The sequence below is a fragment of the Anastrepha obliqua genome, chromosome 5 (assembly GCF_027943255.1).
Source record: "Anastrepha obliqua isolate idAnaObli1 chromosome 5, idAnaObli1_1.0, whole genome shotgun sequence".
Classification (NCBI taxonomy): Eukaryota; Metazoa; Arthropoda; class Insecta; order Diptera; family Tephritidae; genus Anastrepha; species Anastrepha obliqua.
In genome coordinates this window covers 127,075,202-127,102,712 of record NC_072896.1, presented here as the reverse complement: position 1 = coordinate 127,102,712, position 27,511 = coordinate 127,075,202, and the positions used below count along the sequence as shown (strand labels likewise).

Sequence of the window (27,511 nt, the reverse complement as noted above, 5' to 3'; positions counted from 1 at the left end):
TATATGTATGCGTACATCTCCTCTGTTCGCATTTGTAAAACATATTGTTCGCTTTGTGATTAATGATTGGTTATTTTGTGATTCTAAACGTGGGAAATTGGCTGAGGTAATAAAGCTCAAGACATTTCTCTTGTCGCTGACCACGCATTTTTCGTCGCAACATACAAAGGCACTTAAACATGGATGGCTTGGCTTAAAGGCAAGCATGTCGGTGGTCATTTTATGGAGTTGGGTATAGTTGGGTTTCCAAAGGTCGTATTTTTTACATGCATACATACATATTTACATAAAACCATAGTATGCTTGTGTTGGGTGAGCAGCTAGAAAAAGATAAGAGAACTTCCCCCTTTTCAGCCTTAAGTGCAAACACATGTGGATGATGAAAATATGTATCTATGTATGTATATACATATGTGCGTATATGTATATGCACACTTTTATGTATGCACTTATCTGGATACATTCAACAATTAGGGTCTACAGTTTTAAATTTTTGACTGTCGCAGTTCGTTAATGCAATTTTTTAGATCTAGAAACCTGCATATTTTTTTAATAGACTTTAGTTTATTGTGATTGATGTCAAGACAATATTGTAAATATTGACAATACATATGTATATGTCTATATATATAATATATATATAACTCGCATTTGGGCTTCGGAAACGTCCGCCTTTACTTACTTTAAATGCCTCAAAGTTATATGTAACTTCAAAAATACAAACATGCAAATATTTACATTCATGCATGCAGATATCTATAAAAGACGTGCATGTACACGCACGTACATGCATATAGTACATATCTTAAATTTAGAAATGCAAAGTAAAAACAGGAGTATCGGAATTGCTTGCAATGGGCGCATCAAGTTAGCAATTTGGTGCGTTCAAAATCGTGTGCTATTTAAAGTTTACACAAATGTGCCTTTCATGCATAGATGAATGGGTGTGCAACTATAGCTGCATTTGTGCAGCAGTCTGACTTTTAGTAAAGATTCCCCCTTTTGAGATTTCTTCAAAAATTCTCTGCCCAACCCAATTTGTGTTTTGTACTCCCTTCTTAAAAAGTGCTGGGGCTACCCAACTAGTTGAGCAAGTTGGATTGAGCGGAAATTGCTTTGAGAGGAAAGCAGTAGGCACTATCACTCGGACCGCACCAATTCGGTTTCAGTTTGCGTCGAGACTCAAGCGAACGTGATCGTGCTGCGAGACACCTCTTCGTTGCCTGAAGTGTGTGTGGCATTGTCTGTGGCTCCGGTAAATTCGTTGTGCTAATAAAGTAGAAATTAACATATACATACATGCATGCACACACAAATGGATAAACTTGTATGTATGTATGCAAAACGTGTACATAAGTTTGAAACGTGTTTAAAAATTGATTATTAATTTTATTTGTTTTGTTGTTTCGTTGTTCCGTCGAGCTAATGTGAATTGTATTATCTGCTGGAATTCAATAAATATATGCAATAGTTAATGAAGTGAGAACTTTAAAAACATACTGAGGGAATTGACGCAAAAACAGTTACGTAGATACAAAAAACAATAACAGCAACCAATTTGCGATCTTTGGCGAGCACAACACAAATAACTTCAACAAAAAGTAAAGAAGTCATTTCATTAATTTGAAAAATTTGCAAAAATGACTAATAGAACAAAAAAAAATTTGTTTTGTTCGATTCGGCAAAGTATTTATGCTAAAATGTATGCATTTTTGTAGAAGAAATTAAAAAATGTAGTTGAGGAAAAACGGCGTACATATGTATGTGTGTGTATGTGCGCTAGTATATGTGGCCTTCAAACAAAACCAACCTATTTCGACTTGACGCTCTCTTCGACTTTGCATTTAAGCCCATTTAAATCGTTATTTAAGTTTTAATCAGCAACTGTTTTACATAGAAGATAAATTTTAAGCAAACATTACAAAACAAATGAATTACATACATACATAAGGGTGGTTGTGCGCTGCATGCGCCTTCAAAGCAAATTCTGCCAAAATTAGATAAGTTGCTTTGTAAAAAGTCAGCAATTGCCTGCCTACACATACAGACATACATACATACTTATGTATGTACATCCGAATTACTATTTGGGTTACTTCAAATACTGAAATTTCAATGACTCGAAAACTATATCATTAAAAATTGATTATAATTTTACTTACGGCACTGTCTCTGATAAATCGTAGTATATTGTTAGTATGCACGCATACGTGAACATGAAATTGTTTAAAATTTCTGTTTACATACATACATTATAACAGTTTGCTACTCGTTTGCTCATTTTTTCTATAGTCTAAGCGCATTTCGATAATTTGCACGAAATTATAAATTTCCCTAAACCGGTTCTTAGTTTCTTACCTGCTGACTTGGACGCCCGATCCTGCTTGCGTTTGTGCATGCAGTTGTGCTTGCGCATGAACGACGCGTACACAAGTCGAGATGGTCACGCCGATAAAAGGCTGACAATCTTTCTAGTAAGAAAATGCATTCAATTTCCCAGAAAAGTAGATACAATTTTAAGTCGAGTGTTCTAAGAAAATAAATAAAAAAATTGAATTCATGCGCACAAGAATTTTTTAACACTTGTTGTGTGTGTTATCTGGAGATCAGTCAGTAAACAGTTTTTTCATTTTACGATGCTTTTTTGAGATTTGAGATATTGCGTGCACACAAATATGCACACGGGAGGAGCTATGCTTCTGCGAGTACTTTGCTGCATGCAGGTACTCGCGTAAACAGGAAATAATAAAACGATTGTACACTTGTAGAACCCGTGAGTAGGCCCTAAGCTAAAAAAACCTCTCAGTAAAGCACACCAGGCCACTCCTTTAACCACTTTCTTATTTTTTCGCTTTCCTTCGCTTCCTTCCTTCTTTTATTGTTTGTTTTGTTTTTAATTTCTCGCTAATTCGCGTTAGTAATTTGAACTTTCTTTATTCAGGTTGTTTTTGGGTATATCAATTTGGCCACACACACACATGATTACATAGCTGCATGCATGCATCCATACATGCTTGCCTTTTCTTTTCTGTAAACATTGTGGCAACAGTCTGCTACCTTTAAAGAACCTTTTAACTGTGCTGAAGTTCGCTGTCAAAAGTGAGCAGTGCCTACATCTCAAGCATAGTAAATTTGTTTAGGACGTCGCGCATAGCACACACATACATACATCCATGATGGAGTGTAGTGATAAATTACAACTGTTAAGAATTTATTTATTAGTCATGGATCGCAAAACAACTTACCAAATTTCTCTAAAAAAATTTTAATTTGCTGCTCTAGTAAACAGATTTGAAAATTAAAGAAAGTTAAAGAACTGCCGGCCACTCAGTGAGTCCGTGGTAATGGTAGCCGAATTTATGAACCAAATCGGCTAATCAATTAAAGTACATCGCTTGCGGTTCACAAATGCTTCCGTGTGTTAGTTTCGCGGAAACCAGTGTGCTGGGCAATATGAAAGAACGTGTAAAAGAAATGAAAGTCTTTGGCTGTCGGTTAAATTTCTGGAATAATGTCGGACAATGTCTGCCAAGTTCAAAAGGTACGTACCCCTACACATCTCGCAATCCAATAGCAGTTAAGTGGACTTTTTTTTTTCATTTAAACTCAAGTAAGTGAACACCTTTTTCAAAGTAAAGTTTTGAATTGTAGAGGGATTTTACGCAGAATTTCGTTAAATGCAGAAAAAACCAATGGACAATCGAACTACTAGATCGTTTCATAAAATTCGTTCATTTATACAAATAACATCAAATAATGTGGACGATTCACGTGAACATATAGTCCCGAGAACACTAAAATCGATGCTTTTAGACAGAATGGGCCGGCAGATATGGAAGAAACGTGTTCTAACCCTTTGCGATCAACAGATTTCGTCTCGAAGATATGTTCACGGTTTTATGAATATGGCATATTTAGTTTGTTTGTGAGAGGCATAAATAAGGCAAGTGTTTACATGTTTGGCAATTTTCTACTATCGCAAAAAATGGAACAAAGAAGTTACATCAAATTTTGGGTAAAAAACTGAATTAAGTGTTCAAAAACACTTGAAATTTTGACATTGCCATACGGTGGGAGCACTCTGAGTCAAAAAGGTCACAGAAGGTCGAGAAGATGTGAATGACGAGTCTCGCTCTGGACGCCCCAGCACATCAACAACTGATGAAAATGTTGAGAAAGTGAAGAAAATTGTTATGAAGAATCGTCGAATCACAATTAGAGAAGTTGCTGAGGATGTCGGCATATCGGTTGGCTCATGCCATACAATCTTTTCGAAAATTTGGGCATGAAGCCTCTGGCAGCGAAGTTCGTTCCAAAATCGACGAAAAAAAACAACGTCGCATGAGCATCGTTCAGAAATTGTTGTATGACGTCAACGATGATCCAGATTTGCTTATAAAGGTCATAACTGGTGACGAATCATGGGTATATGGTTATGGCATCGAAACCAAATCACAATCGTCCGAATGGAAGAGTCCTAAAACACTTGTCTTATTTATGCCTCTCACAAACAAACTAAATACTCTATATTGCTAAATCCATGAACATACATATCTTCGAGACGAGTGTATTAACATAAAAAAATAATAATCAAAAGTGGAATGTACGTAGCCCGCGAAATTTGAAAATTCACAAACCTCGTATATGGATATTAGAAAACACTGAATTCGTTGTAACTGATTTATTGTGTTTAGTTTCATAACAAAATTACTTATCCCAACTCGACTGATTCCGGAAAACTTTCCTTTCTTCTTATTGACATCTTGCCACAAAACTGGGGGTACCGACTTTTACGACGACTTGCGAATGTGGCTGCATCGACTGCAAAGGGTTAAACATCAAATGAGAGAAAAAGTTTTTTCTAATAGCGGTCGACTTTCGACAGGCAATGGCAAACCCCCGAGTGCATTTCTGCCATGATAACCTCTTCATTCAAGCGAAATTTCTTACCGGCGAGCATTTTTTTAGATCTGCAAACAGCCAGTAGTCGCTGGGAGCCAAATCTGGCGAATACGGAGCAATTCGAAGTTCAATTCATGTAGTTTTGCCATTGTTTTGATTGACTTGTGACACGGTGCGTTGTTTTGATGAAACAAAACAGAGAGCAAATGCGAGACCCCCTTTGAACAGAGCTTTCTCATAATCAAACGCTCATGATATAAAGCCAAGCCCGTCCTTTGACATCTTTACGATGCAGCTAACTCACCCAACTTGACTTTTCGATCATTAAAAACCATTTTGTGGATTTTTTTATGTTTTCTGGTGTAACTGCATCATCGGTGTCTCCAAGACCATCGTTTCATTGTTGTTTCTGAGGAGCGAAGTCTCATCTTCAGCCCTTCGAAGGGAGAGACAATTTAAGCTGCTGTAGTTTTCTTTTAAGTTCTTTGCGCATGTGTTGTGGGTGTGTGTGTGTGTAGGTATGCATGACAATGCTTGCCATATAGTTGTGTGTATGGCAGAAGACATTTTGCTAATATATTTCTTACACTTCCAGCTTTGCATTCATTCTCTTTGAGATTTTGGACAGTTCGTTCTCGAAAGGCACAGCAAAAAATTCAATTTCGCCACTAACTTCTCATGAGATATAAAAACTTCATAAGGCTGTCATAGTGACGCCAAATTCGCTTTAACGCTTCGAAATAATATTAGATTCTTTATTTCGAAAAATTTTGTCATTGCATTTATTACGAGTTTAGGAGTATCTGTTCCTAAAGTTAAGCAAATATTGTTCACTGTCTGCAGCTGTTGCTGACGCCTTTAATTTTAGTTTGTGTGCTTATACAGTGGCGGGCATAAACATGCGAGCATGGGAAAATTGCAGCTGTTGCCGCATTTAGTTTTAATATGCGAATATTTTGAAATTTAAATTTTTTTTAAATTCTATGTAAAATAACTTATGAGAAACTATTGCAATTTGTTTTTTGTTGAATATGGAAATGTGCCAATTTTGTGTTTCGAATTATAAATTGATGGTATGATTAGTATTAGATATTAATTATTGTTAAGGCTAGTACTAATTTCAGAGCCGTTGAATTTCGCCAGCCACATTTGTCAGTAAATGCTGCTAGAAACACTGATTGACAAATGAGAAGAAACGTCAGAATGCAAATTGAAGAAATGTGAACAAACAAATTTATGAGCACCTTTCCAGAAGCAATTAGCAAATTTTGGTAAGAAAAGTGTTCTTAAACAAATAAACACACATACATAATAGCACAAAAAATATATAAAGTTCATTTACTTACAGTCTTTACACAGACGTTTCGTTTAAAAATGTCAGATCTTTGGAGTATTCAAACTCAGGCACTTCACTCGCAAACAAACTGTCAGTGTTCACTCAATTTTAAATTATTATTTCCTATGGTTCCAGGGCGGAACAGAGGGCCACAGTTTAAACACACATTTAAAATAGGTGTGAAAAAACGTAACTGGCATGTCGCGTGGTGTTTTCACGACGTGAACTGAGTACTACTATGCCGTGAAATACATATGAAATTTCACGCATATTTCACGGCAATGCAATTTGTATAGATTTTGACAGCCATTTCATGTGAAACGGGAACTTAGTACTATGCTTTAGATATTTAAAAAAAATTATTAGGCCAAGTATTTCAGAAATTTCAATAGAGATTATGGCAAATGGACTGCTTAGGATCCGAATGCCATAGATATCCTTTGAAGCTTTGTTAAAGTAATTCGTCCGTGAATAGTGTTCTTCAATCAACTTTCTCCAATAAGCTTTCGGTACATAATGGCGCTTACTATCCCCTCTAATAGTTATAACTTCCGAACTCCTTGGTGGTGGAGGTAGAGGTGATTTTATACACCACTCCTTTTTATTAGTCGAACCGTCTTGATTTGACTATGAATCTGGCTATGTCGTCTATTTTCTTTTCAGCAACTTCTTTCAAGTTGACCATCGAGAATCCCCCCAGCATTCTTTGTTGTAGAGCACTCAGACTTGGGCACTCACACATATAGTGAAATACTGTTCCCTTGGACTCTTCTTGATTGCAGTTTCTACATATATCGTTATACGGCCATACCATCTTACTGGGGTGTTTTCGCAAAGGCCAATGGCCGGTTATTGTTGACGTAATTCTGAATATTTCTGCTCGTGTCTTTCTTAACAACTCGTCAGTTCTGGATTTGTGGAAATTGTGCCACGTTTGTTTAGTTATTTTGCAGGTATCCGTGTTAGTTCATCTATCAACGGCCTGCTTCTGGCATAGCGAGAAGATCTCTTTTTTGAGCACGCCTTGAGGACAGCCTATTTCTACCACTTCGGATTCGTTATAGGATACCCCTGTCTTACCAGTTCATCAGATTTCTTATTTCCTTCCATGTTCCTATGTCAAGTACCCAGATGAGAGTGATGTCTGTCAACTTCGAACTCCAAATAGCAAAACATCATCAGCCAATTCAGTTAAAACCTTGACTAACGCTACGTTGGGCACACTTGACGCCGTAGTGTTACCAAGTTCTCCATGGATTTTAACCCACATCTTCAGGTTTTCAATGGATACTCAGTAATAATTTCTTAGGCAATTTGAATCCATCCAAACTCATGCGTTTTCGGCATCCATCCTCCTTCGCGCATACAAGCTTGACATCTGTCTACATATCTATGTTCGCAACTGTATATTCATGTGCCTTTGTTTATGCATATGTGTACTCCCATATGCGTACCATTAAACCACAAAACCAGAAGCGACTTCACCAAGTTTTGCTTGGCTCGTCATTGTCGCTATTAGATGTTTGCCATCGCTGTTGCCGTTCCCGTCGCCGCATTGCCGGATACACACAGCTGTGCCTTTGTATATTTGTATATAAATGCACACATGCATACATACGTACATATATTTTGTTAAAGTTGTTTATTTATGTGTGTTCACTTGTGCTTGCTAGTTGAGATATAGCCCCTGGTGACAGTCCAGCATTGCTTGTCAAGCACTTTATATGTGTGCGTGTCGGGTGCTTGTCGTTTGCCCGGTGACGTTCAAAACAAAAAGCTATCAATCCACCGTTGTATTTAGAAGTAAATATGTCGTCATCGGATGATGAATTTTTATTTATGTAAATTTGTATTATATATGTATACGTAATTATTCTATGGCTGAAAAGCGTAAGTAAGGGAATTAAATTTGAGTTTGGAATATTTTACAAAAATTAAAGGTAATCTGCTTTAACTTATTCTGTTCGTTGTTTGAGAATTTTTTTGTTACCCACTTTCTGTGTTATATTAAAAAATTGCAATAAGTCATGTTTTTAATTATAACTTATGTTTTTCGGGTTCATAACTTCATTATTATTAAATTACTTATGTATATCAGTTTTAAATAATTTCATTTACATATAATTTTTTTAATTTTTTGCTTATTTATGTACATATTTCATACGGATTGTGCTTATTTTTAGTATATGTATGTGTTTACGAGTAATATACTATTGGGCAACCGCACACTAAATACTAACCTCAATGCTAAATACAACACTGCTGTTTTGTCCATCAGACTCAGACACGATCAAAAAAGTAAGTGCCCATTTACACGATGTCTCCACTGGAAGGGAAACATTTTGTTCGGGGGTGAAGGACGGCCGGGGAAGAGAGAAGGGAATTTGTCTCCTGTACTGGCGACACGCTTTGTGCTTCTTATTCGTATTTCCAATCTTAAAGCAATTTTTGACAGTTGCTTCATTCGTTTTCTTCTTTCGTGGAAGAAAGTTCTAAGTTATGTGTTGGTTTTCAAGCAAACGGAAGATAACAACGATGACAAACATACGAACGCTGCTTGGGAAATGCACAATTATTTTTGATAGTAAAGTAGTATAATTTAAAATAGTTATGGGACATGTTTATGTTGATTTCTAATTTTTCCCTGCATTTCTAGATACTCAGTTTAATTTTAAGTTAATTATTTACATATGAAGTATTTTTAATTTAATTTTTTTTATTCAAGTATAAGAATTTATATATATATATTTGAATAAAAAAAACAACAAATTATTTATTATTTAACCAGTTTGCATTTTTAATTCATATATTTAAGAAACTGTTGTCGAACGCTCTCTGCTTTACATGTAAGCGCGTGCTACAATACATCCGAACCAGACGATGCTAAAGTATTAAATGTCAAAATGTCGCCGAAAACAGTTTTGCCCGTGTGTCCGCGAATGAGACATGAAAAGAGAATTTCCAGTGTCTCCATTCCAGATGTCTCCGTGTGTAAATGGGGTGTAAGCGTCAAACGAAAATATCAAAAATTTTTGATTTTCATCAAGCATCGTAGGTGTAGCCGACAACAAATACGTGTGTCACGACGCCACCCGACTGCACTAACACATACAAAGCGCAGTCAAGCATGCTGGACTGTCACCAAGCCCTAATGGCCTCGGGAGACGTTCCAGCATGCTTGACTGAGCTTTGTGTGTGTTAGTGCAGTCGGGTGTCGTCGTGTCACACATACTTGTTGTCGGCTTTTGAATGATGAAAATCAAAAATTTTTGATATTAGCGTCAATCAGCCGACACGCACACATATAAAGTTCTTGTCAAACAATGTTGACCGTCACCAAAGGCCATAATACTTCAACTTAAAGTTTGTTTGCTTGTGTGTAGTTGTTTTTCCACTTTTTTACCGTTGCTGCTACTGGCGTCTCAACTGGCTGTGCCGTTGACTATTGTCTCCTGCAGTAACTCAATTATAAACACAACTAAATGCGAAACTGACTTTGCTCAGAGTTGGCTCTCTTGTGACTCTTCTGAAGTGGGCTGGGAACAGCTTTAATAAATACAATAATAACAATAACCACAACAGCAACAGCTCAACCGCAATAGTTGCAGTGGTAGCAGTAACAGGTAGGCAGGTTGTGTACTTTTTGTGTTTCTTCTTGCACAGTCGAGTTTTAGCTTTTATCATTAGAAGATCGTCGTCGCGTACTCGCAATGCCATCTGAGACATACATACATAGATAGTATTTTGCATGGCTTAATAAAAACATAAATATTTCACAGCGCAATAAGAACAATTTTAATAATAAAAATTCAATATTCGATATTGATTTGTTGAAGCATTTGAAGCAGAAGAGTTGAAAATCCATCTTTTGGTTGTAGCAAGAAGCAGCATTTCTCTTTGCATCAATTGGATATTTGCTTACCAAGTGGAAAAGTGGCAGAAGTGCACATAGTACATATGTATGTGCAAGTGTATGTGTGGAAGACTGAGGAAATTTCAAAATATATTTGCAGCAGTGAAGTAAAAACCTCGTAGATGGTTAGCCATTTTGTTAACTTTAACGAAAACCGTTTTTGCGCTAGTGTATGTGTGTGTATGCACAGAGTTAAAACCGAAATTAATAAGAATACTAAAATAGTCAAAGAGTGAAAAAAACGCAAAACACAAAATATGCCTGTGGCTTTAAAACGCTTAAATAGACAACCTAAAACACAAGGCAAAAAAGTGGAACAGTAAAGCTAATTATTAGGCATCCAGTCGTGATTACACAAACGCGGAATCGAGTGGAAGTTTTTTGCGAAGCTAGCAGAAGAGCAACGCAGTTTGTATGGATTCGGTTTAATGTTTTAGCAGCTTTCATTGTAGCTAAAAAATGTATATTCTTTAGCTTTATTTAATCTTCAAAGTAAAAATAATAATAAATGTATTTCTTTTCGTGGCTCGAATACTCGATTACCCCATCCATACATAATTCCTAATAAGCAATGAATTTTGTAAAACGGCCTCAGTCAAAATGGGTACCAAAAATTGCCTTGATAAACTGTGCTCCAACTGTTTTTATTTTACTTAATTTTATTTTATCCAAAAAATACGAACGAGTGCAGACATATCCACACGTAGTTACATATTTATACATATACACATACATGCATATGTAGTGCTGAAGTGTGTGTGTGCGCGCATAACGACTTTTTATGGCGTTTGGCTCATTGGTGGTGAATTGCGTTTGAAGGTGATCACAAGTATAGCCATTACAAATATATGTACACACATGCGTGTGTGTGTGCGAACGTGTAAGCGTGTGTTTTAAAAGGCCTATACACCTGAGCTTGTTAAACCCAGCACTCAAGTTGGCTGAATGCAAACTAATTCAAAAAGTTGAATTTACGCTAAGAACGATTTTATATCTGGTCCTAAGCTTTCTCGATATTGGTTTTGCCATTTTGGAATGCAAACAAATACATACAGACTTGTAAGAGGTGGATATTAGAATAAACTTTTGCATCAACATTTGTTGGAACATGTGGGAGAGCCATCGGCAAGAGAGAGACCCTTCAATTTTCATTTTTGTCAAACTCGTTTGAGATATAACGGAATTATGCGAAATTAACATTTAATAGAGAAGAATTAATTTTTGAAGTCGCTCCTTTACTTTTCTTCTAAATTATTAAAAAAATTAAGGTTTCTGTCTTTCTTCTGTATAGGTGGAAAATCCCGCAAAGCTTTTAGTTTGAGGCTTCAAAACCCTAGTAGTTTATCAATTATGAAAAAGATCTTCTTTTTGGAATGTATGGGTATCATCCTTTCATATGTAAACAATAATAAAAACAACTAAGTATTCTCACCTCTCTATCACTTGGTGAAGTATGGGTCCGATACCTGTTCGTCTCGACAAATCCGAAAGATGAAATACTTTTTTGATTTACAAAATAATTGCTTATTAATATATGTATGTATGGAGATTATGTATGTGTACGTGCCTTAAAATTGTATGTCTAAAAAATTCAAGCATTTCAACTTGACTTATGTTTTCTAAAAATGAGTTGCCATATTTGAATTGTAGTCAAAATTTTATAAGAACCTATGTGCGCAGTGTAAACATTGACTAAATAAGAAAAAAAAGTATGTATATATGTATGTATGAATATGTGCGCATTATGTTCGTAAGTAAAAACGTTGATATTTTCCGTTTATTTCGAATTTCCATGTGAAAGTGAATTGTTTAACACAGTTTTTTTCTGATTTATTGGCGCAAACACGAGTGTACATGTATCGTACGTATGTACACACACACATATATGTACATACATGCATGCATGCATGCATACAAATATACATACATACGTACGTTCATTTGTTTGCATTTTCGCGTAAAATCTTAAAAAAGGCAAATATAATTAACGCGTCACGAAACATATACACACACACACATCCACTCACGTGCATTTCACTTGCTGTTAGCAGCCGCCGCCGTTCATGCCAGTCCCAGCCAGTGAATTGAGGAAAAGCAAAGCCGCTACCGACTGATTTCTTGTTTTTAACTACAGGCAATTCCATGCGAAGTCATCTTTCATTCGCCAAACACAAATTAAAAGCGAAATCTCTTGTGTTACATCTGTCTGTGTTGTTTTTTTTTTATCTGCGCAACGTCCAACACCTAGCGTCCGGCTCCAAGTGTGGCTCTTCGGCTCAACTGGTGCAAATATGATGCTTTTATCCGCTTTGAAGTTGGGTATGTTGCTAGGTATAGTATAAAATGTGTCTTTATTGTAATTTTATTTTATTTCATTTGTTTATTTTTGATTTGCTAATATTAAATGTACAGTTACGTTCATAAGAAATATACACGCGCAAATGGTTTGTAAAGCAATGAGGGTATAAGCGTAAAATTCGAAAGCAACAAGGAGAGTAGCTGAGTATATTGGCCGGCATATTACAATGGTGAAGAAGGGCACTTAATCCTTTCAACGTTTTCTTTTTAGAGTACCATGTCTTAGATTCGCCAAGAAGGATTCTTATTAAGAACTACGTTTGAAGAAGCACACGATTCGCAAGAAGCCACACCATCGGGCATATGCTTACCTACTTATTTGTTTAGTTGAATTGAGTAAAATATTTCTTCAAACCTTTAGATACACTTTCTCAGTTCTCAAATGCAGCCTTATATTAACACATTGTGTGCGGGACACGTAAAAATACGTTTTTCGCAAACTGTGGGTAGAGCGCGGGTTACGTAGTTATACGTTTTTATAGATGGGTGGTAGAATAAGGGAAATAAAGATATACGGGTTATTAATGTTTGTTGTTACCCTTTCTCATACCTAGTATTACCATGTACAAACATATACAAATCAAAATAATAACGGTAAATTGTGTTTAACAGTAAACATCATACGAGCAAATTTAAAAGCAATTAATTTCAAAACAACTCTTATTTCAGTTTTAGTTAAGTGGCGTAATTCACAGTATACAGAAAGTAGCTTTATTTATTATAATAACGATAGAGAATACATTCTAAGATAAGAAAATAAAAGTTAAAAAAAGAAATCAGAGCCTTTTTAAATTTATACTGATTTTTAATAACAATAAAATTCGCGCACACTTTTCAATAAATTACCCGCTCCAGCCGTAATGCACTGGCACAAAACGCCCGACCACAATGTGTTAACATAAAATAAATCTTGAACGCATCTGTGCTTTCGAAATTCGTAAAAATGTTTCCATGTTCACGTGCTATTAATATGGACGCAACTGTATGCAATGAGTGTACATACGTTCATATTGTAGGAACGTTAAAAAAATTAGCTTAAATGAGGGTAATAGAAGCAAAAGCCGGATCCAGTGCCTCTCAAATTTCATTATGTCGTGGTTCGACACTGTTTCAGTCAGCCGCTTGAATCTTGCATCGCCTGTTTTGGCAACTTGCTTTGTTTTAATACAGATTTTGAATACTTTCGGCTAATACTTGTCTATATGCAAATAACGGGTGTCGACAAAAGCTTGCAGAATTTGTTGTTTTTTTTTTTGTATACATGTGGTATTGGTATTATATTTCGTGCATAAGCCCCTTTATGAATTAGGAGAAAATACTTTTTCTCGTTTTTTTTATATTTCCTGTGGGCAAGTAAATGTTTGTCCTTGTGGCGAAGCTAATCTTAGAAAAAACGCCATAACTACTGATGTTTCACTAGATTGTCTGATTGGTAAAGCGTACTTTTAGGGGCTTAATAAAAATAATGGATAGCAGCTATATTTCTGAAACGTGTTTAGTCCCAATTTTCACGCCTGTTCGTGGTCTACCTCCGTCTTGATGTTGTCCCGCAATTGGGGGTTTAATACAGCAGTAAAATTTTACCAAGGGAGAATAATAATTAAGCTGTAACAAGTTAGAAAAATATTCGCCACAATATTATTGTAGGAAAATTTAAAAAACTATGCCTATGGCGGGATGTGTATGTGCAGAAAATCTGAACTATTCAAAAAAATCCGTTCCCAACACTTCTATTTCAACAATTTCAAACGAGGTTGCTAGCGATAAAATACTCACTCGTTCAAAAGCGAACTGCAGCTATAAACACTTATTTTTATATTATTTTTTTTTTTGGGTATTTACATGTACAGTATTTTGTTTACTTTTGTGCAAATTGGTTTGGTTTCCATTTCTTTAGAAATATAATTTTGAGAAATTTGCAAAAACGTTAAAATTGTCCAAGCGTTGTTAGCTTTGTACAAATTTCAAAGATTTGTACAAGATTTCTTGGCAGAGTAGTTATGCCCAACAGGTGCTATTATAAATTTGTGTAAAACTGCGAACCATCAATATTATGTTTTAGTGTAATACAGAAGGTTTGTTCATGTAAAAATTATCCAGTAACTTAATTTTCCAGAACTCGCGCTCAAAGAGAAAAATATAAAAAAAAGTGCATGAGCACAAAACCAGTAACAATTTGCGAGTTTTACGAACAGCTGATTCAATTTTTGGCTGCAAAAATCAAAAGTTGAGCTACCTCGTATTAAATTTAAAAAAATATAAAGCAAATAAAATGCAAAATAACCAGCTTAGCATCGCATGATTTTATTTCGTCCGCAATAATTTGTTCCATATCATCATCGCTGTCTGATGCAGAACATTCCATTAGCAATTGTGTTGTTGTGGCAATCTCAGCTTTCTTCATATTTTCCTTGCTTCCGTCTATGCATGTATGTATGTATACTCGTAATAGCTAAGAAGTACAAGCATAAAGTACAAAAGATACCTTCAATGCTGTCGATTTGTATTACGGAAACTGCAGCAACGGTAACTGGAGGCTGTGGTTCAGAAGTGCATAATGTTTTATCATTGGCCGATTCCTATTTAATACGAGTATATGACTTCAAATAAACTTTAGAAATTTTATCTAAAATACATTTACTTACGGTCTCCTTATAATCACCTTTTTTTATTTAGAACTTTTACTCAATTCGTAAATTTGAACTCGTGTTTATTTTTACTTTGCAATCAACTGTTTTTCTCTTTTTCAAATTCTTACAAGTAAATATGTGTCCAGTAAAAAGTTGCAACTTCCCCTCAAAATGAAATGTCACTCTCACTTTCCCCTATTTTGCGAGCTTTTTGGATACATGAACACCAGACCGAATTTCATACAGACGACTTTATTAAACAAATACAATTTTTAATTACTCATATAATGTTTACTTTAAAGTTAATTATAGCACGTATCTAAAGTTAGTGAAAATATTGAAGTGCACGGCTCCTGCAGATGATTTCCGAAGCCTCCTCCAAAAAAAAGCGTTCGGCGGTGGAGATATTTGATAAAATGGCGGCTATAGGAAAACAAATCGAATTTTCTACAAAAAAAGAGGTTGTCTGTAAAGTCGGTTTACTGACGATAGTTTAACGTGATAACGTCATTAGAAAATACTGATTGAATGGTTGCATTTTTCAAAAGAAAATTTTAATTTTATTTGTTTGATAGATATTTTGTATGGGTATAGAGAATGAGGTAACATTAACATAACATAATATACTTTAACATAACATAACATAACATAACATGCTGTTCAAGCAAGGTAACGACGCAAATCGAATTTTCTACAAAAAAAGAGGTTGTCTGTAAAGTCGGTTTACTGACGATAGTTTAACGTGATAACGTCATTAGAAAATACTGATTGAATGGTTGCATTTTTCAAAAGAAAATTTTAATTTTATTTGTTTGATAGATATTTTGTATGGGTATAGAGAATGAGGTAACATTAACATAACATAATATACTTTAACATAACATAACATAACATAACATGCTGTTCAAGCAAGGTAACGACGCATTTTTTGGTGCGTGCAGCCGGCTACATAGAATTATAAGACGTTATCACGTCATAAAATAATAACATTAAAACAACAGGTATTATTAACAAACTTGGTTTTATTTTAAATTCTTCAAATAAATCAAATTAATAATAATCAATAAGAGGGCATATGCAAATACAAATTTATATATGTACATATGCGCATATACATACACATATACGCTCACTTAAGTAGGAGAGAGCAAGATGTCGAACGTTGCCGTTCGTTTTCTTTGTCGTTCGTTCCGCGCTTTCGCTTGCAGTTCATTCAAGGTAACGGCAATGAACAAGGTGACGACAAATGAGCAAGGTAACACTAATGAGCAAGGTAACGACACATTTTTTCGTGCGTGCAGCCTGTTAAATCGAATTATAAGACGTTATCACGTCAAAATTTCGCGAAAAATTGCCTAAAAAAATCGAAAAAATCATCATCTTATTCCTTCTATTAATACCTGGAGAATATATCTGAGAAGGTTGTGTTAAAATTTCAAGACGATCGGTTCAGAAATTGAGAGAGAGAGAGATTGAGAAATCGTGTCCACCGACTGCGAAAACACGGTTTTGAGAAAAACGCGTTTAAAGTTTTAAAAACTCTTTACATAGCACAATGGTCTGAAATTCAAATATTTTGGCATAAATCCAAAATTTGTTTTTTCTTAAATCAACAAAATAGGTACGCAGTATTAATTAAGAGATTTCAGTGGTCTAAAATATACAAAAAATTATTTGGATATGCAACTCTGTTCTAAATATGAGCTGTAAAACATGTTGCTTCTGAAGCAAGAACAAACTTGTAAACAGTTCAGTAAAATATTGTAAGAAAACAGCTGTTCGATAATAGTTAAAAAGGAGAAAAAAGAAATAAATTTATAATGGAAGAATATAAGAAAGGTATCTATTTTTTACCTTAATGAAAAAAATGCGGTTTATTGTGTCATATCTGTATAGTGTAGAGTTTTGTTTAATAGCTTTTTTAACCGAAAATTTCGTATTAACCTGTGTTCTGTGGAGTGAAAGTTGTGTGTATTGTCCCGTATTGTTCCAGATTTTTATGTTCGGTGGAAGTTTGGGGTATGTTCTTTAAAATCATGTATGTAACATTTGCCTGTTTTTGCCCCATTTAAGTATATCTGCAATTTTCAGCAACCTTTCAATTCCAACACGAAGAAATGCTTGGAGTTTGGATGGAAGGCAATCGCAAAACAAATGTTGTTTTGGATTGGGTTTTTAAAAAAAATAATACTAATGAGTTAAGTTTAAAGAAAAAAGAAAAAATACAAAATTTATTAGCATATCGCACCCTAAATACAAAAGGGTCACAACTCAAAATACTAAGATTTTCAGGAGAGACGAAAAACGTTTTATGTAAAAATTATTGTAATATTTAAAGAAAAAATTGTTCCATCATGAAAATATACAACATTGAAGAATGTTCTACTATATTTTTTTCAATTTTATATTATGTTTGCGAAAATAAAACAAAATTTTGATTTATGACTCTTTAACTGAAATTTTTTCGATTAACTAGTGATATTATCTTAAGTTGTGCCTTTTTAACTGATAAAATGTTTTAATTTTATAAGTTTCCTAACCTAATTGAACTCACTTTTCACAACTAAAGAGGCACAATGCAAAGTAATATACCACGAAATTTATCACTTTTTGCAGTTATAGAGGCAGAACTCAAAATAAAACTCTTTATGTGTAATAAAAGTAATCAGCTGTTCTTGAGCCCATTAACGCAACTCAAAATAATTCTCTTTAGTTGATCGTGCAAAAGCAACACACTTGACATAAAAATAGACATAACTGTATTTTTCCAGTTAAAGAAGATAGTTATGTGAACGAAATATTTGCAGCAGGTAGAAATGTGTACTCTGAATTAATTTATGCAAAAAACTCAGTTTTGGAAATTTTTGAGTTGTGACACTTTTGTATTTAGGGTGCGATATGTTAGCGAAAAATTATCAAAATGTAATCGTATAGTTAATAGATTTAAAGAGAATTACCCCCAGTAGGTTTCCGCAACAACTATTATTGAAATTTCTGAGAATGATTTTGAAAACCCTGTTCAAGTAGGTTAGCTACACAAATGCAAAAGATCGGCTTAAGAGGAAGCTGGCAAGTGATCTTTCTTGTGAAAACAATGACGATGTTGATTTTTTGATTCATGCAGCTACTGTTGTGGCAAAAAAATCAAAACAAAATGATTTAGCATTTATTTTAAAGAAAACTGCGCATCAAGCAGAACAAAGCGAAATAAGAAAAGCTGTTACCTCCAAAAAACCCGAAGGAGTTCCACTAACTCCGGAAGAAGCTCTCGCATTTTTACTTGAAAATGATTTAAGCAAAAGACAACATGAGGTTGTTAAATAAAGAAAGGAATTGCAATATATATCCAAGCTATGAGGAAGTAATGAAATGCAAGCTACTTTATGTATAAATATTTGGATAATAAAATTATTTGACCACTTTTGCCTATCATATGCAAATTTTTCATTTTATGAAACCAAATTTTTACTATAGGTCCAAGGGAGGCACTCCTAGGGACTGGCCGATTTCAACTATTTTTGGTATCGTCGATGCGTATTACGATAATAACATATTTACCAATTTTCGATAAGATATTGCAATTTTTGGAGCTGAAATTCAAAAATTTTTACTATAGGTCCAAGGGAGGTACCCCTGGGGAATGACCGATTTCATCCATTCTTGGAATTTTTCTTAACTAAGTCATATATAACATGTGTGCGAAATTTCAATGGCCTAGTACCACTCCTTCTAATTTATGCCAAAAAATTTGAATTTCAGACCATAGTGCATAGGGTAAAAATTCTCTGAAACGCCTTTTCAAATTTGCGTGTAACTTCGAAAATATTCACCGGAACGATATTAAAGTTTCTGTGTGCATTTTTAAATATGTATATGTACATTAAGAAAATAAAATAAAAGCAAAATTGATTTTTTGAAAATTCTAACTGTATATAACCCCTTAAACCACTTAGATCTTTTTAAGAAGGTGAGATATTTTGCAAATTTGCCAGGTCTTCGAAGAAATAATCGGCGGCATTAAAGTCTAAAAACTTGTTGCAAACCTGAAAATAAAATACATTTTATAATTAAAGTTCATGAAAATCTGGTAAAATGGCTTTTGATATCTACACCCATATAAACATATAACGGGAGTGTGTGCTGTTTTTATATGAATAAACGGATTTCCCTCCTTATAATCGATGCTGAGTTTCTTCACTTTAGCCTTCGATTTAGCTTTTATATGCAAACATTTACGTGCTTTTTATGTTAAAAACAAAATATTTTAATAAGTTCAATTATGATTGCGCCAGCATCAATGTGTTCGCGTACTCATAGAAGAATTCAATAACCTGTGAAAAGAACCTTGAATCTACGCAATTTTCTCATTTGTCTGACCATGACTTGAAAACGAAGCACACTTTCTTCGTCAGCTTGCGACCTCCATATGACGTTTCTACAATCGAATGCAAGCTAAAAATGCAAATAAAAAAGCAGGTCGGCTAAAAATTGAAAATCCCACACTCCTACAGTGATCGCATAACAAAAACAAATTATACCATTTTGGCAAAAGTTTGTAGTTGCGCACGATAACTCCTACACCGAACTGTATTTGATGTCGTAACGTTCAATGGGCATAAGAGACAATCAAACGTTTGGTTTTAGATCTGTTTGTTTGTATGTATGTATATGCCGGTGACTATACTCGTACGTAATCATAAGTGTCTTCACTTTTGTGTGCCTTGAGCTGATTCATTCCCGAAATAACAGTTATGTTTCTTAGCAACAAATTTTCAAACCTGAATGTGCGCGACAAGTTAGCGTTAGGGGACATTTCTACTTTGTTTTTTTCGGGGTTTTTATGACTGTCGAATCTTCAATCAGGCAGCGAATATCAAATCAAGATAATGGCCATTGCCTCATCTGCGTGTGATATACAATATTTTATTTATTATTTATATTATACGTATCTATACTAATATTATAAAGAGGAAAACTTTGTTTGTTTGTTTGTTTGTAACGAATAGGCTCAAAAACTACTGGACCGATTTTAAAAATTCTTTCACCATTCGAAAACTACATTATCCAGGAGTAACATGGATTACATTTTATTTTGGAAAAAAATAGGGTTCCGTAAGATATTTGGATTTTTCGGACACAAACTGAAAAAAATCTTATATATAAAATAAAGTCAAATTTTTGTGTGTGTTCGCTAACCGGCCGTGTCTGCACCGAATTAAACCAAACTTACACACATAGTTAAGAAGGTATTGAAGATGGTTTCCGTATAGTTTGGATACCTATTGGTGGATAGGGCTCGAGATATAGGTCAAAACGTGGACCCGGGTAACCTTCGGATGTGTATGTACAATATGGGTATCAAATGGAAGCTGTTGGTGAATGCTTTAGTTCAGAGTATTTTTCATGCCGCTCCGTGACTAGGGTCTCGAGATAGAGACCAAAACGTGGACCCTAGAATGTGTATGTACAATATGGGTATCAAATGGAAGCTGTTGGTGATTGCTTTAGTACAGAGTATTTTTCATGCCGCTCCGTGACTGGGGTCTCGAGATATAGGTCAAAACGTGGACCCGGGTAACCCTAGGATGTGTATGTAAAATATGGGTATCAAATGGAAGCTGTTGGTGAATGCTTTAGTTCAGAGTATTTCCATCCGCCCCATGACCAGGGTCTCGAGATAGAGACCAAAACGTGGACCCTAGAATGTGTTTGTACAATATGGATATCAAATGAAAGCTGTTGATAAGTGCTTTAATACGGGGTAATTTTCATACCTAGTGATTACTAGGGTCTGGAAATATATGCCAAAACGTGGACCCGCCGTGTCTTTGCACCGAATTAAACCAAACTTACACACATTCTTAAGGAGGTATTGAAGATGGTTTCCGTATAGTTTGGATACCTATTGGTACATAGGGTCTCGAGATATAGGTCAAAACGTGGACCCGGGTAACCCTAGGATGTGTATGTAAAATATGGGTATCAAATGGAAGCTGTTGGTGAATGCTTTAGTTCAGAGTATTTCCATCCGCTCCGTGACTAGGGTCTCGAGATAGAGACCAAAACGTGGACCCTAGAATGTGTTTGTACAATATGGATATCAAATGAAAGCTGTTGATAAGTGCTTTAATACGGGGTAATTTTCATACCTATTGATGACTGGGATCTGGAAATATATGCCAAAACGTGGACCCGCCGTGTCTTTGCACCGAATTAGACCAAACTTACACACATTGTTAAGGAGGTATTGAAGATGGTTTCCGTATAGTTTGGATACCTATTGGTAGAAAGGGTCTCGAGATATAGGTCAAAACGTGGACCCGGGTAACCTTTGGATGTCTATGTACAATATGGGTATCAAATGGAAGCTGTTGGTGAATGCTTTAGTTCAGAGTATTTCCATCCGCTCCGTGACTAGGGTCTCGAGATAGAGACCAAATTGTGGACCCTCGAATGTATTTGTACAATATGGGTATCAAATGAATGCTGTTGATAAGTGCTTTAATACGGGGTAATTTTCATACCTATTGATGACTAGGGTCTCGAGATATAGGTCAAAACGTGGACCCGGGTAACCTTCGGACGTGTATGTACAATATGGGTATCAAATGGAAGCTGTTGGTGAATGCTTTAGTTCAGAGTATTTTTCATGCCGCTCCGTGACTAGGATCTCGAGATAGAGACCAAAACGTGGAGCCTAGAATGTGTTTGTACAATATGGATATCAAATTGAAGCTGTTGGTGAATGCCTTAGTACAGAGTATTTTTCATGCCGCTACGTGACTGGGGTCTCGAGATATAGGTCAAAACGTGGACCCGGGTAACCTTTGGTTGTGTATGTACAATATAGGTATCAAATGAAAGCTGTTGATAAGTGCTTTAATACGGGGTAATTTTCATACCTATTGATGACTAGGGTCTCGAAATATATGCCAAAACGTGGACCCGCCGTGTCTTTGCACCGAATTAAACCAAACTTATGCACATTGTTAAGTAAGTATTGAAAATGGGTTTCGTAAAGTTTGGTTGTAATTCGGAGCAGTGGCAACGGGTACAGCGTTCTTTTGAGCCAGCCATAATGTCGCTTACTTTTTTAACGCTTGGGGCGGAACTGAACTGTCAAATTGACAGTGTTAGTTACAATGTGTCAATATTTCTTTCTGATTTGGATGTCATAAGGAAAAAACGTAAGTGCAACATGTAAAAATTGTTTGTGAATTTTTTTGGAGTGGATTTTGGAACAGTGAATTTGAGAATTTAATGTGAAATCCGAATGAAATTATGTGTTCGTGGAAAAAACAATTTTTTTCGTTTTTTTTTTTTTGAAAAATATAAATGGATAATGGTTAAAAATCTCCAATGCTTAATAAAACATATAAATTGAAACGAAAAATTCATGGATGATCAGGAAAAAAGACGATTGTTTATTCATATGCGTTGATTTGAAATTTAAAAACAATCTTCTTTTTTCCTGATTTTCATTTATATTTTATATTTACTCAAAAACAAATAGAAAAACAAAAAATATTGTTTATGCCAAAGCGCTTGAATAAAGAATAAAGAAATAAATAATATGAAAACCATATATTTTCTGTTCTAAACCATATCTATTCTATTTTAGTGTGCCCAGCGAAGGGGGCCGGGTTTGCTAGTTTTTTAGTAAAATTGTTATTTTTAGTGATAATTTGTTAGAACTTTCTTTACAATCTCTCGCACATGTTTTTAGGCACTGGAAGTTCTCCTGCCCAGAATTCGACTCGTAGCATCAGTCCAAACAACTCCACCTCAACCAGTCAATTCAACTTGCATCACAACAGCTCTGGAAGTTTGGGCAGCTCTACGCCCACATCTGCACCCATACAAGTGAGTATCATTTGGAGCAAGCGCAAACTCTGGCGTTCACGCCTAATCACATTTTAATTTCTTTATTTTTATTTTTTCTCTTTTTTGATCCCGTCTAGCCTTCTGTTACCACATTTAAGCAATCACCAAATATTTTGAACAGCAGCACTACATTGTTGGACAACACCATGCCGGGGGGTATTCCAACGCCGGGTACTCCAAATTCTAAGGCTAAGGTAAGCATATCCAGTGTCGAACGTTTCGCAGTTGTTTCGAGAATCGCAACAAAAAGTGATGAGTCAAAATTTGATGTCGCCATAACTACTTCAATTTCGGTACTTTGCGCCCCCGGCCGGCGCTCTATCAAATAATAAGAATAAAAACCACTTCAACTGACCTTAAAATGTTTACTTTTTATAGATGAAAACATTTTGTATATCTTTGCAGGATAACTCCCATTTCGTCAAGGTTGTTGTGGCTCTCTACCCATTCAAGGCCATTGAAGGTGGTGATTTATCACTTGAAAAGGTAAGGAAATTAGTTGGAAGATGTAATTGGTTTTCAATTATTGAATATATTTCGGCTATAGAATGCTGAATATGAAGTGATTGACGATTCGCAAGAGCACTGGTGGAAGGTGAAAGACGCCTTGGGCAATGTGGGTTACATACCTAGTAACTACGTCAAGCCCAAAGCTTTACTGGGCCTGGAGCGTTATGAGTGCGTTGTTATTTTCAAAAAGTGTATTTTAATTTCTTTGCCTCAAAACTAAACTAAATCTAATTCGCAGATGGTATGTTGGTGACATGTCACGCCAGCGCGCTGAATCTCTTTTGAAACAAGGTGACAAGGAGGGGTGCTTTGTTGTGCGAAAGTCCTCCACTAAAGGTTTATACACGTTGTCCTTACATACCAAAGTGTAAGCGCATAAAAATTAAATTGGCGAAAAACAACAAACAAAATAATATTTGATCTCTTTTCCGCTTCTTGCATTCGCAAATAGTCCGCAATCTCATGTAAAGCATTACCACATCAAGCAAAATGCGAGAGGGGAATACTACTTGAGTGAGAAGCATTGTTGCGAGACGATACCCGACCTAATCAACTACCATAGGCATAACTCGGGAGGACTAGCGTGCCGTTTAAAATCATCGCCTTGTGACAGACCAGTTCCACCAACGGCAGGATTGTCGCATGGTATATAACCTCAAATGTTTTTTTTTTTTTTGCATCTCAATATCCGTTTGATTGCTCTGTAGATAAATGGGAAATTCACCCAATGGAGTTGATGCTGATGGAGGAACTGGGTTCGGGCCAGTTTGGTGTGGTACGGCGCGGAAAATGGCGTGGTTCTATTGACACTGCCGTTAAGATGATGAAAGAGGGCACCATGTCCGAGGACGATTTCATTGAGGAAGCCAAAGTGATGACCAAATTGCAACATCCCAACCTTGTGCAGTTGTACGGTGTTTGCTCGAAGCATCGTCCGATATATATTGTCACCGAGTATATGAAACATGGATCGCTGTTGAATTATTTGCGCCGACATGAGACCACATTGATCGGCAACATGGGCTTGTTGTTGGATATGTGCATACAGGTACGTGTTGCCATTTTCGCCAAAACTAAATTATTCAACATTACGACGACATGTCGGGTTATAGGTCAGCAAAGGCATGGCTTACTTGGAACGCCACAACTACATTCATCGTGATCTGGCCGCACGCAACTGCCTGGTCGGCTCTGAAAATGTGGTGAAGGTAGCAGATTTCGGTTTGGCCCGCTATGTTTTGGACGATCAGTATACAAGCTCGGGCGGCACCAAGTTTCCTATCAAATGGGCACCTCCAGAAGTATTGAACTACACACGCTTTTCTTCCAAAAGTGATGTCTGGGCATACGGTAAAAGTTTGTTTCCTTTATGGTAGCGTCGTCCAAAATTATTTTTCATTCTATCTGTTTCAACAAACAGGGGTATTGATGTGGGAAGTGTTTACGTGTGGCAAAATGCCTTATGGCCGTCTCAAGAATACCGAAGTCGTGGAACGAGTCCAACGCGGTATTATACTAGAAAAACCAAAGTCATGTGCAAAGGAAATATACGATGTAAATATTGCGGAGCTCACTGCTTTTTGAATCCCATGGAAAATGTCTTATGGTTTTTATATTCTGTTCGTAGGTTATGAAGAAATGCTGGTCGCATGGTCCAGAAGAGCGTCCCTCATTCCGCATTCTCAAAGAGCAGCTGGCACTCGTCGCTCAAACACTAACCGACTAAATTGCAGCCGAGTTTCTCGACGCGGCATTCCGTGATTGCCGAATCACGTACTGAGTTAATTTATATGGATATTAGCAATGAAATCTATGAGTGAAACGCAACGCAAGATAGATAAATCATTAAGAAAACTAACCTAGAAATTAAATAGTTCAAGGAAAGCGATAAGTAAGAAGAATAAAGTACTGTGCAAGGGAAGTTTTTTTTCTTTAGAAAAAGGAAATGCGAACAAAGCCAACTGCAAATATGAACTCGAAATATCATTCAAATTTACCAAGTAGTCAATACTTTTGTTAGAAACTAAACTGTAAACGCGCGTAGAAAATATAAAACAAGTCAAATAAGCTAAATACTTTAAATGTATGTAAAAACGAAGCTTTTGCAAAGTGCGAAATGCAATCGTATTCAAAAAACAAACAAAAAACTACAACAAAGAAAAACAGAAACAAAAAGCTGTAAAAATGACTAAATCATAAATGCTTACATACATAAATGCATCCTAAACTGTTTGTAGTTGTCTCAACTAGCCAGCCACGTTAATTAAGAATAACAAACAGTTGATCGTAAGGAGTTTGTCAACTATTTTTTAATATGAAGTAATGTTTGTATGCTTTTTTATTGTGCTTTTTACTTTTATACATACAAAAAATGTACGAATGCATACAAAAACTGAATTTAGATATACAAATTCGAATATTGAAACTGATTAATTATAACACCTATGGATAATCTATATGTAAGTGAAGACGCCATGTAAATCGTGAAAGCTAAGTTCACATTAAAGAATTTAAGTAATGTTTCATATTTTTACATGCATAAGCTGCGGCGAGTTGCATAAGAAAAGCAAAAGTATGAGTAATAATTAGACTTAAATATCAAACTACATACATAAATACATAAGTAATGATTTTATAAATTTTTTGCTGATGCGAAATGTTGCTTGTTCCCTTCATTCAGAGAAACTCTCACCGCTCAAATATTTGAATTTCGGTTTACATATTTACATATAAACACGTATGTATGTATATAGAGCAAACATATTTACATACAATAGATCAAATGGCATTGAGTACGCATAGTAATTATGGATTAATATACATTTTTTTGTGATTTACGTTTAATTTATCCTGATAAAAGTGAGACATGGTTGCACTTTGTGCGTATGACCGACGCAACGCTTGTATTATTGACTTATACGTATACATATATAAGCAAATATTTATACATATATGTATGTAGGTGCACTTTGCGATTATTCAAGTTTTATTTGATAAATATATTAAAAGTAAAATTATTGTTTGCATCATTCTTTGGATTTACAATTACATACATACATACTTCGGTATTCATATACAAACAAACATGCATACAAAGTACATACATATACTTGTACGACACGCAATATCTATGCATTGGTTTTTTTTATTTTTATTATTATTCGTATTGTCAATGTTTTAGTTTTATTTAAATATTTTGTAAGTTGTATTGAAAAAACGAATAAAAATCTACATAAACGTTTTTTATCAGTACAGTTTTAATTATTATTTGAAGCTGCGGAGAGCCACATAAAGGTGCAACTTTACCGAAAAAAGTTTGCTTTTGCGCTGACGAAGACTTTAATTTTTAAACGATTTTTTTTTTGCTTTACGAACACTACGTTTTTTTCAGCAGTGATGCTAATAGACAAAAGCGTTTTCAACGAGTCGGTAATTTGCTATGTTATTTGGTAGCGCGTTACCTTAAAACTTGTTCTTTAAGCTTTTAAGCTAATTTTTTCCTATCGCAGCGCAGCAGCTGCGTACATTAGAAAGCTTCACCAAATCCGTATAAATATCTACATATATTTCCATGCAAAAGCTTTAAGCGTTCGGCTCTTTGGAGTGATTTATTTAAATTACCATGCAACTTGGGGGTTTTTATTCTACTATAAGCAACAAAATTTAGTTTCATGCTTCATGTGCCCAACGTGATGTGCCAAGGCGTGCTACCAATTGCACCCAGATGAGGAAATCACAAGTAGAGTATGGTTTTGTTCATAGCTTAGTAATCTTCAAGGAAAGTTACATATTTAGCATCTTTTTTTCTTTTTAATATTCAATGCACAAACGATTACTTTTGAAAGCTTCAATGAATGTTTCACTAAGCCCAAGATTTCACATTCAAATACAGCAGCTATACTTAAGAAAAAATAAAATAAAGAATATAAAACAATACAGTACCGCAAACAAGTCAATAGACTTAGAGTTGTGAGAAAT

General features: G+C 35.3%; 1 protein-coding gene across 6 annotated transcripts in view; it reads left to right on the top strand.

The window, feature by feature from the left end:
- Positions 1-26,785, top strand: part of LOC129246843 (tyrosine-protein kinase Btk29A) — a 45,537-nt gene extending 18,752 nt beyond the window's left edge. The window contains exons 1-12 of one of the 6 annotated variants that reach the window (XM_054885505.1): positions 1,185-1,522; positions 3,283-3,541; positions 22,866-23,002; positions 23,101-23,217; positions 23,429-23,509; positions 23,571-23,701; positions 23,772-23,900; positions 23,985-24,178; positions 24,241-24,581; positions 24,646-24,883; positions 24,954-25,087; positions 25,161-26,785. In XM_054885505.1, the coding sequence (XP_054741480.1) occupies positions 3,409-3,541; positions 22,866-23,002; positions 23,101-23,217; positions 23,429-23,509; positions 23,571-23,701; positions 23,772-23,900; positions 23,985-24,178; positions 24,241-24,581; positions 24,646-24,883; positions 24,954-25,087; positions 25,161-25,259 (1,734 nt within the window). In that variant the 5' untranslated portion in view covers positions 1,185-1,522; positions 3,283-3,408 and the 3' untranslated portion in view covers positions 25,260-26,785. Of the gene's footprint in view, positions 1-1,184; positions 1,602-3,282; positions 3,542-9,919; positions 10,277-12,285; positions 12,483-22,307; positions 22,327-22,865; positions 23,003-23,100; positions 23,218-23,428; positions 23,510-23,570; positions 23,702-23,771; positions 23,901-23,984; positions 24,179-24,240; positions 24,582-24,645; positions 24,884-24,953; positions 25,088-25,160 lie in introns of those variants that run through there. The other 5 variants (XM_054885504.1, XM_054885506.1, XM_054885503.1 and 2 more) reach the window with 5 other exon arrangements.
- Positions 26,786-27,511: the final 726 nt, after the last annotated feature.